The 11,615-nt window shown below is 46.0% G+C and overlaps 1 protein-coding gene across 1 annotated transcript in view; it reads left to right on the top strand.

Moving 5' to 3' along the window:
• Positions 1-11,615, top strand: part of ptpn9a (protein tyrosine phosphatase non-receptor type 9a) — a 159,933-nt gene that overhangs the window by 139,687 nt on the left and 8,631 nt on the right. The window contains exon 12 of the mRNA XM_067973358.1: positions 2,248-2,455. Coding sequence (XP_067829459.1) covers positions 2,248-2,455 — 208 coding nt within the window. The remainder of the gene's footprint in view (positions 1-2,247; positions 2,456-11,615) is intronic.

Consider the following 11,615-nt stretch of genomic DNA (forward strand, 5'->3'; position numbering starts at 1 on the left):
TTGTTGCTGTTAAACCTAATCCTGTCTTCACCCCCAACATCCCTACACATGCACTTCAGATAGATTCTAGTAACTGTACTGCTGCCCTGGATAATATTGATTGACTGACACTGACTGGGGGTCAAACTTGCAACCTTCGTGATCTGCATTACTCAACAACGAGCAGTACATCCGCCAACTGAGCAACTGGGGGAGGAGCACCGACTGAAGGGTTTTGAGTTGAACTCCCCAACTTGAGACTTACCTTGTGTCAGCTTGGCTCAGTGGTAGTGTACTCGTTTCTTGAGTTGAAAGGTTTTGGGTTCAAGCCCTATTCAAGTACTTGACCACATAATCAAGGCTGACACTTCAGTGCAGTAATGAGGGACATAGTAACAGGAGTAGGCCATTCGGCCCCTCGAAGCCTATTCCACCATTCAGTTAGATCATGGCTGTTCCATTTACATTTACCCGTCTTTTCTCCATATCCCTTGATACCCTTACGCAACAAAAATCAGACTTGAAAATTTAAATTGATCCAGCATCTACAGCCTTTTGTGGGAGAGAGTTCCAGATTTCTACTAACATTTGTGTGAAAAAGTACTTCATGATTTTATTCCTAAACGGCTTAGCTCTAATTTGAAGATTGTGCCCCCTTGTACTGGATTGCCCCACCAGTGGAAGTAGTTTCCCTTTATTATTTTAAACACTTTGATTAGATTACCCCTCAACCATCTATACTCAAGGGGATACAAACCAAGTTTATGCAACATGTCCTCATAATGTAACCCTCTAAGCTCCGATGACATTCTGGTGAATCTGCGCTGTATCCCCTCCGAGGCCAATATATCTTTCCTGAGGTGCCATTTTATGGATGAAATGTTAAACCGAGGCCCCATGGGCCTATTCAGGAGGATGTAAAACTTCCCATGCCACTATTTGAAGACTATCAGGAGTCCTGGTGAATATTTGTCCCTCAATCAACGCTACCAAAAATAGATGGTCATTTATCTCTGCTGTTTCTGGGATCTTTCTGTGTGCAAATTGGCTGTAACATTGATTACATTTTTTTTTAAAGTGAAAGAATGAAAGAACTCGCTTTTATATAGCACCTTTCACAACCGTGGGACATTCCAAAGCATTTTATAACCAATGAAGTACTTTTGGAGTGTAGTCACTTGTAATATAGTAAATGTGGCAACCAATTTGTGCACAGTAAGGTCCCACAAACAACAGTGTGATAATGACCAGATAATCTGTTTTACTGGTGTTGGTTGAAGGATAAATATTGGCCAGGATACTGGGGAAAACTCCCATGCTCTTCTTCAAAATAGGACAATGGGATCTTTTACGTCCACCTGAGAGGTTTAATGTCTCATTCAAAAGACGGCACCTCCGATACTGCAACTCTCCACCAGTACTGCACTGGAGAGTCAGCCTAGATTATGTGCTCAAGTCTCTGGAATGGGACTTGAACCCACAACCTTCTGATTCAGGCAAGAGCACGACCATTGAGCTATGGCTGATAGCTAATTCATTGGCTGTGAAGCATTGGGACGTCCTGAGGTCGTGAAACATGCTATATAAATACAGGGTTTCTCAAACACTTGCCTGTCTTGGGACGGTACTGCCGTTACTTTTCATTTTCTTCCCACCAACAAACTGCCGATTGGCTGACCGGTTGCTTGAGCAAGACTGCAAACTGAGCCAAGGTCGCCTGATTCTGGGCATTGGGCTAAATTTAATCCCTCTGATACGATTAGGCTGATTTTTCTCCACGAAACATTCACAACAACTTTGGCATTTGGTGCAGTTACAGGAGGATGGGCAAGCAGCCCACTTACTGGAGTTTGCTAATGTCCCTCGAGTCAGCCAGCAGGGGGGTAGAATCATAGAATGGGTACAGCACAGAAGGAGGCCATTCGGCCCATCGAGCTCGTGCCCTACAAGAGCAGTTCCAGCTTATGCCGGGGCTGGTTTGCCGAACGCAGCAAGTTCCCACTCCTGGCTTTTCCATCAGCAGGTGTTTGGCAGTGACCATGAGCTCGATCAAGGTGGGGAGATTAGAGGGCCAACTTTAGGGACATCAGCAAAGAACAGTGAGTGAATTCCTTGCCCCACTGTCTTGGATAGTGGGGACTGCCTAGCACGTAGAAACCATCTGTGGGGAAGGAGCAAACTCATTTGGAAATGGGGTAAAAGGAGAATCACTGAACTGAAGGACTGCGCTTATGTTGATTTTAATTTTAATTTTCTTTTCTATCACAGACCTATGAGAGACGCCAGGTGATTCACTTCCAATACCTGAGCTGGCCAGATTATGGGGTCCCCTCTTCGGCGGCAGCTCTCATTGACTTTCGGTCAGCTGTCCGACAGCAGCAAGGCCTCTCTGTCCAAAGCCTGGGCAACAGGTGGAAGGGACATCCTGGAGGACCACCCATAGTCGTCCACTGCAGTGCCGGCATTGGGAGAACTGGTACAGTATAGGAATTCTAAGACATGCTTGTATGATGGGGGAGAGGGATGAAATAGAGGAGACGTACCTCAGTGTGCCGATAATCCACATCTCCATATTGCACATCTCATTGTGCCCTTTCTGTTTGTAATTTGAACACAACATAAGAAAAATTATAAACCTTCACTGCTGCTCCCCGTCCCCCCGATGAAATGCCAACCGAACAGAGATGGCGATTATTGGTGTGATAAGACTCATAAAATTGACAATTGCTGCTCTCCTGCAGTGCAAATTCCTACCATTACTCTCAGCTCTGAGAAAGGGACAACTTCTTGGAAATTGAATAGTTCTGAGTTTTTATCAAGCGTTGTCTGCAGTGATATTGTGTACACAATTGTCCCTCGTGTGAATGCCCTCCCTTGTTGGGAATATGCAGTGCAAAAAAAAAAACACTGGATTTCTGAGAAATGAACTAAGAACAAAGCTGTGTTTAAAAACAGTTACCAGAGAATAAGTTCACATCTGTAACCGTCTGTTAGGAGCGTAAATACAATTGTCTTCTGTACCCGTGATTATTGCCGTGGGTATCTGTTTATGTTGGGGGCATTTTTAACTTGAGAGGGTGGTACAGTTTATCTATTCCTTTCTGGCCTCCCTGATTCATCAGTCCCCGAGTCAAGTGCTGCCTGTGCTCTGAATGTGGTTTTTTGGCCAAGTGTGGGAGCTGTCCTCTTATAATAGTTAATTTACTGGTTGCAGAAATGCCTCCTCCCCAGCTTTGATACTGTAATCTCTTTCCCCGCCCACACCCCTCGAGTTTCTGATAATTGCGTTAATCAGTTAAGATACCAAAGAGCATAATTTCATAGCTGCAAGTGGTGTCAATAGTCACTCCGTAATTTCATAGGAGCTGTCGTTTACAGTTGTTTATAGTAACAAGCTGCAAAAGGATGAATCAGTTTAAGTAAGTGGTTACTCTTTGAGCACCCTATAGCTACAGCTTATACAAAGCCCTGGTTAGACCACATCTGGAGTACTGTGTACAGATCTGGGTGCTGCACCGTAGAAAGGATATATTGATCTAGTTATCAGGGCTCCAAGGGTTAAATTATGAGGAGAGATTACATAAACTAGGCTTGTATTCCCTGGAATATAGAAGGTTAAGGGGTGATTTGATTGAGGTTTTTAGAATTTTGAAAGGAATTGATAGGGAGATAGAGCGAAACTTCTCCGCTGGTGGGGGAGTCTAGAACAAGGAGACATAACCTTAAAATCAGAGCCAGGCCATTCAGGAGAGTTAGGGAACACTTCTTGCAAAGGGTGGTAGAAGTGTGGAACTCGCTCCACAAAATAACAGTAGATGCTAGCTCAATTAATAATTGAAATCTGAGATCTATATTTTTGCTGGCCAAGGGTATTAAGGAATATGGAGCTAAGGCGGGTAAATGGAGTTAAGATACAGATCAGCCACGACCTCATTGAATGGTGGAACAGGCTCGAGGGGCTGAGTGACCTGCTCCTATTCCTACGTCCACCCATGGTTTTTGTTTTCCTCCACATCTAAGCTCTGAGCTTCTGGCAGGGTAGGTTACTGGTCTGCTCACTGATAACTTGTCCACCTCTTCACTGTTCCCATGGTTTTGCTATCTTGTTGTTTTTGTTCCCAATCAGCACCGCAGTGGGTCAGATCTGACCGACTGAACAGCGCAGAAACTTTCAGCTGCTTTGGTATTTGGTCCCACCTAGTGGTAAAGCTACAGATCGTCAACTGCAGTGATTGGCTACGGCCAAACAAACTTTTGTACCTTAACTTATGATGTGAATTATGTACGTTCAGCATTACTATGACTCTGAGAGATTTACTGTGATGACAAATGGGCTAATTTTTAAAAGGATTCCCCTTTTCTGGTTTTACTCCACTGTATTTCTGATTAATCCAGTCACATATATAACTTTCATAAAGAACCCTGTTATCAGCAAAAGGAATTTCTTTGTGTACACAGAACCACAGAGTATACACTTTTAATATAACAGGTACAAATCCTCAACAATAAATGCTAAATTGTAAATTTATCTTTTAACAAGCTTGCTTTGTAAGCAGCCATTTCTGCTGACTAGACTTACTCCTGCTGATTTGCTACCTGTTTGAAGATATGATTTAAAAATTCTCATCCTTGTTTTCAAATCCCTCCATGGCTTCACCCCTCCCTATCTTTGTGACCTCCTCCAGCCATACAAACCGTCGAGATCTCTGCGCTCCTCCAGTTCTTACTTTTTGTGCATCCCTGATTTAATAGATCCATCATTGGTAGCAGTGCCTCCAGCTGCCTAGGCTCTAAGCTCTGGAATTCCCTCCCTAAACCTCTCCGCCTCTCTACCTGTCCCTCCTCCTTTAAGAAGCTCCTTAAAACCTACCTCTTTGACCAAGCTTTTGGTCACCTGCCCTAATATCTCCTTATGTAGCTTGGTGTCAAATTTTGTTTGATAATCGCTCCTATGAAGCGCTTCGAGACATTTTACCATGTTAAAGGCACTATATAAATGCATGTTGTTGCAGTGTTCTTACTTGTTTGTTCCTTTGCTTTTAAAAAAGTATATATTTTTAAGACCGGTTTTAAAAATGATGCCATCCCTCCTCCCCCACCCCCATGTCGCGCACACATCCTGATGCAGGGCAGATAGGTAATCTCTACCATTCTGTTGTCTAACTGGGTGCTACAGAATGCAGCAGAATGATCCATGTTAAGGCCATTTATGTGTTTTAGAATCATACAGTGCAAAAAATAGGCCATTCGGCCCATCCTGTCTATGCTGGCCTTTTGAAAGATCCTTGTTTTCAAATCCCTCCATGGCCTCGCCCCTCCCTATCTCTGTATCCAATTAGTCCCACTCCCCCTGCTCTTTCCCATATCCCTGCAAATTTCTCCTTTTCAAGTATTTATCTAATTCCCTTTCGGAAGATACTGTTGAATCTGCTTCCACCACCCTTTCAGATAATGCATTCCAGATCATCGTAACTCACTGTATTTAAAAAAAAAAAATGGCTCTACGTTTCCCCCCTGGATTTTCTTTGTATTAAAGGCTCTATTTGCATTTTCCTCAAACTAGGATCAGGATCTCGCTGTGTGGGGAATAAATGGCCTTTATTTTCGTGTGGTCCTTTTATTGTTTTGCTTATTTGCCTGTATATACAGAATTTCCTTTTTTTATTTTCAGTAAACCACCTTGTTTGTCTCCAGCGTTTTTTTAAGTGTTGATTTTTTTTTTACTCCACTTTTTGCTACTGACCAGAAAACTTTCTGGCTTCTGGCACTTTTTGCTGGCAGCAGCCAGTTGCAGGTCAAGATCAGTACAGGTCGTTACCAACTAACACCCATTCTTCCTTCCCTCACCCCAATCTCAGAACAGCAACTACCTTACCCCACCCCCACTATACTGTTATTAACTTTCCCACTTACCTGCACTAATCTCACTTCTGTATTCCTGCAGAGACCAACCCACGCCAGGTTACGTTTACACTGGTGCCGGCACCTTGCCGACATTCAGTACTGAATGAGCAGAAATTTCCTTCAACTAAATACTGGGAAGGCCATTGTCTTCGGTCCCTGCCACAAACTCCCTTCCCTAGCCACCGACTCCATCCCTCTCCCTGGCCACAGTCTGAGGCTGAACCAGACCGCTTGCAACCTTGGCATCCTATTTGACCCTGAGATGAGCTTCCGACCACATATCCGCTCCATCATCAAGGCTGCCTACTTCCACCTCTGTAATATCGCCCGTCTCTGCCCTGCCTCAGCTCATCTGCTGCTGAAACCCTCGTCCATGCCTTTTTTTACCTCTCGACTTGACTATTCCAGTGCTCTCCTGGCCGGCCTCCCATCTTCCACCCTCCATAAACTTGAGCTCACCCAATACTCTGCTACCCGTAACCTAACTCGCACCAAGTCCTGTTCCAGCTCAGCTTCCAGCCGCTGCTCCTGTATAGTGTGTAAGAGCTGCAGGAGCTTGAGTCCACGTTCCTCAGTCTGTGCGTGACCATCGATTCCAGGCCCTGCCCGCGAGACAGGAATCAATAACTCACTCATTTCTAACCCTTACCACGAGGGCACCGACCCTCCTCAGAGTACGGATCCCCCCGTGGGGCACCGACTCTCCCCGGGGTACGGGTCCTCCCCACGGGGAGGCTGACCTGCATTGGCTCCCGGACCAGCAACGCCTCGATTTTTAAAATTCTCATCCTTGATTTCAAATCCCTCCATGGCCTCACCTCTCCCTATCTCTGCAACCTCCTCGAGTCCTACAACCCTCCGAGATCTCTGCATCCCTCCAATTCTGGCCTCTTGCGCAGCCCCGATTTTCATCGCTCCGCCATTGGTGGCTGTGCTTTCAGCTGACTAGGCCCTAAGCTCTAAAATTCCCTCCCTAAACCTCACCATCTCTTTACCTCTCTCTCCTCCTTTAAGACACTACTTAACCTACCTCTTTGACCATGCTTTTGGTCACATCCTAATGTCTCCTTACGTGGCTCGGTGTCAAATTTTGTTTGATAATGTTCCTGTGAAGCACCTTGAGACATTTTACTCTGTTAAAAATTGATAAAGAAGAGGTACTATAAAGTCTAGCTGTACTTAAAGTAGATAAGTCATCTGGTCCGGATGGGATGCATCCCAGGTTGCTGAGAGAAGTAAGGATGGAAATTGTGGAGGGACTGGCCATAATCTTCCAAACATCCGTAGATACGGGGGTGGTGCCAGAGGACTGGAGAATTGCAAATGTTACACCCTTGTTCAAAAAAAAGGTGTAAGGATAAACCCAGCAACTATAGGCCAGTCAGTTTAACCTCGGTGGTGGGGAAACTTTTAGAAACGATAATCCGGGACAGAATTAACAGTCACTTGGATGATTGTGGATTGATTAGGGAAAGCCAGCACGGATTGTTAAAGGCAAATCGTGTTTAACTAACTTGATTGAGTTTTTTGATGAGGTAACAGAGAGGGTAGATGAGGGCAATGCAGTTGATGTGGTGTATGTGGACTTTGAAAAGGCGATTGATAAAGTGCCACACGATAGGCTTATCACCAAGATTGCGGCACATGGAACAAAGGGGGCAGTAGCAATGTGGATACAAGATTGGCTAAGTGAAAGGAAACAGAGAGTAGTGGTGAACGGTTGTTTTTCAGACTGGAGGAGGAGGTATACAGTGGTGCTCCCCAGGGGTTGGTGCTGGGACCACTGCTTTTCTTGATATATATTAATGACTTGGACTTGGGTGTACAGGGCATAATTTCCAAATTTGCAGATGAGACAAAACTTGGAAGGGTAGTAACAGTGAGGAGGATAGTGATAGACTTCAAGAGGATAAAGACAGGCTGATGGCATGGGCGGACATGTGGCAGATGAAATTAAACGCAGAAAAATGCGGTGATACATTTCAGTAGGAAGAATGAGGAGAGGCAGTATTAACTAGAGGGCACAACTCTAAAGGGGGTACAGGAACAGAGAGATCTGGGGGTATATGTGCACAAAGTGTTGTAGGTGGCAAGGCAAGTTGAGAAAGCAGTTTTTTTTTATTCGTTCATGGGATGTGGGCGTCGCTGGCGAGGCCAGCTTTTATTGCCCATCCCTAATTGCCCTTGAGAAGGTGGTGGTGAGCCGCCTTCTTGAACCGCTGCAGTCCGTGTGGTGAAGCTTCTCCCACAGTGCTGTTGGGAAGGGAGTTCCAGGATTTTGACCCAGCGACAATGAAGCAAGTCGGGAGGGTGTGTGACTTGGAGGGGAATGTGCAGGTGGTGTTGTTCCCATGTGCCTGCTGCCCATGTCCTTCTAGGTGGTAGAGGTCGTGGGTTTGGGAGGTGCTGTCGAAGAAACCTTGGCGAGTTGCTGCAGTGCATCCTGTAGATGGAACACACTGCAGCCACAGTGCGCTGGTGAAGGGAGTGAATGTTTAGGGTGGTGGATGGGGTGCCAATCAAGCGGGCTGCTTCGTCCTGGATGGTGTTGAGTTTCTTGAGTGTTGTTGGAGCTGCACTCATCCAGGCAAGTGGAGAGTATTCCATCACACTCCTGACTTGTGCCTTGTAGATGGTGGAAAGGCTTTGGGGAGTCAGGAGGTGACTCACTCGCCGCAGAATACCCAGCCTCTGACCTGCTCTTGTAGCCACAGTATTTATATGGCTGGTCCAGTTACGTTTCTGGTCAATGGTGACCCCCAGGATGTTGATGGTGGGGGATTCGGCGATGGTAATGCCGTTGAATGTCAAGGCAAGGTGGTTAGACTCTGTCTTGTTGGAGATGGTCATCGCCTGGCACTTGTCTGGTGTGAATGTTGTCCAGGTCTTGCTGCATGCGGGCACGGACTGCTTCATTATCTGAGGGGTTGCGAATGGAACTGAACACTGTGCAATCATCAGCGAACATCCCCATTTCTGACCTTATGATGGAGGGAAGGTCATTGATGAAGCAGCTGAAGATTGTTGGGCCTAGGACACTGCCCTGAGGAACTCCTGCAGCAGTGTCATGGGGCTGAGATAATTAGCTTCCAACAACCCCAACCATCTTTCTTTGTGCTAGGTATGACTCCAGCCACTGGAGAGTTTTCCCCCTGATTCCCATTGATTTCAATTTTACTAGGGCTCCTTGGTGCCACACTCGGTCAAATGCTGCCTTGATGTCAAGGGCAGTCACTCTCACCTCACCTCTGGAATTCAGCTCTTTTGTCCGTGTTTGGACCAAGGCTGTAATGAGGTCTGGTACCGAGTGGTCCTGTCGGAACCCAAACTGAGCATCGGTGAGCAGGTTATTGGTGAGTAAGTGCTGCTTGATAGCATTGTCAACGACACCTTTCATCACTTTGCTGATGATTGAGAGTAGACTGATGGGGCAGTAATTGGCCAGATTGGATTTGTCCTGCTTTTTGTGGACAGGACATACCTGGGCAATTTTCCACATTGTCGGGTAAATGCCAGTGTTGTAGCTGTACTGGAACAGCTTGGCTGGAGGAGTTAAAAAGGCATACTGGATCCTGGGCTTTATAAATAGAGGCATAGAGTACAAAAGGATGGAAGTCATGATGAACCTTTATAAAACACTGGTTCGGCCACAACTGGAGTATTGTGTCCAGTTCTGGGCACCGTCTTAGAGAGGTTGCAGAAGAGATTTGCTGGCATGATTCCAGAGATGAGAGACTTTAGTTACGTGGATTAACTGGAGAAGCTGGGGTTGTTCTCCTTGGAACAGAGAAGGTTGCGAGGAGATTTGATAGAAGGGTGTAGACAGAGTAGATGGAGAGAAACTGTTCCCATTGGCGGCAGGGTCAAGAACCAGAGGACATAGATTTAAGGTGTTTGGCAAAAGAATCAAAGGTGACATGAGGAAAACTTTTTTACACAGCGAGTGGTTATGATCTGGAATGTACTGCCCGAGGGAGTGGTGGAGGCAGATTTAATCATGGCTTTCAAAAGGGAACTGGATAAGTACTTGAAAGGAAAATAATTGCAGGGCTACAGGGATAGGGCAGGGGAGTTGAACTAGCTGGATTGCTCTTTCTTAGAGCTGACGTGGACTCGATGGGCCGAATGGCCTCCTTCCTTGCTGTAACCTTTATGATTCTATGTTAAATGCGCTATATAAATACAAGTTGTTGTTGCCAAATTGACTGTCATACTTGCAAGCCTGGACAGTGAATGTTGGCGGGCAGTTTGACTGAAGGCAGACATTACAACCAAGTCTGATGGTGTCCCTTCCCGACCTTCGCGTGCACTTTTTAACCAGCTGTCAGTGGATAGCAATCAAGCATGAGAACATTTTTGATTCAAACCCTGGTTCCCTAGCTCAGGAACACCATGTCCAATCTTACTGCTCTACAGTTACACCAGCTACGATCCACTAACTCAACAGAGACAAGTGATTGGTCCTGGGAGCTTCTTGGCTTCATAAAATCATAGCAAGTTACAGGACAGACAGAGGCCATTTGGCCCATCAGGTCAGTCAGTGTCAGTGCCCATGCCACCTATCTAATCGCACTCTCCTTACTCCCCACACCCTTCAGTTTGTCTGGTTTAGTTACCCATTGTGGCTTCTCTGAGCAGCCTGCACGGAGCTGTGGGTTGTGCTGGGAACATGCACCCACTTGGAACTGAGTTTAGGTTACGCATATGTCAGATAAGGATCTCTTTAGTACCAGACAAGTGCCCATTCTTTGCAAGTTAACCATTGAGCTATAGAAGGGCATCTTGGTCAACTTAGACTGATCCCACAGGAGGGCACTTTCCCACAAGGGAAGAGAAAAGCCCTTCCATTCTCTCAATCTGGGCTAGAATTAAACCTTACTGCCAAAGGCAAAAAGAGCACTGCGTGCTCACTGTATTACCCAGTCCCTTCCATCTCTCCAGGTGAATACCTCTGGATATTCCTGATTTCTTTCTTTGTCTGCTACTCCTTTTGACCTTTTTCTTCCAGTGTTCTTTCTTTTTCTCGCTCCTTCCCAGAAGTTGCTAGCCCGTGCTGGGTTACGGTTCCAGGGGTGAAGACAGCCCCCGGGAATCTCCCCCAAGTGACCATTCTTCACAAATGAGCACAGACACTGAGTGCCAATCATCCATGGAGGGAGATTGTGTCCAACCCAGATCTTATCCACAGGAGTTGCACTTTCCAATAAGGGTCACTGGATATCAGTCAACAGCAACAACAACTTGCTGTTTTAACATAGCACCTTTAACGTAGTAAAACATCCCAAGGTGCTTCACAGAAGGGTATCAAACAAAATTTGACACTGAGCAACACGGGATATTCGGACGTGACCAAAAGCTTGGCCAAAGAGGTAAGTTTAAGGAGCATCTTAAAGGAGGAGAGAGAGGTAGAGAGGCGGAGAGGTTTAAGGAGGGAATTTCAGAGCTTAGGGCCTAGACAGCTGAAGGCACGGCCGCCAATGGAAAGGCGAGTGTAATCGAGAACACACGAGGCCAGAATCAGAGGGTTGTATGGCTGGAGAAGGTTACAGAGATAGGGAGGGGCAAGGCCATGGAGAGATTTGAACACCAAAATTTTAAAATTGTGACGTTGCTGAACCGGGAGCCAATGTAGATCAGCGAGTATGGGTGATGGGTGAACGGGGCTTGATGTGAGTTAGGATACAGACAGCAGAGTTTTGGGTGAGCTCAAGTATACAGAGGGTGGAAGGTGG

The sequence above is a fragment of the Heptranchias perlo genome, chromosome 38 (assembly GCF_035084215.1).
Source record: "Heptranchias perlo isolate sHepPer1 chromosome 38, sHepPer1.hap1, whole genome shotgun sequence".
Classification (NCBI taxonomy): Eukaryota; Metazoa; Chordata; class Chondrichthyes; order Hexanchiformes; family Hexanchidae; genus Heptranchias; species Heptranchias perlo.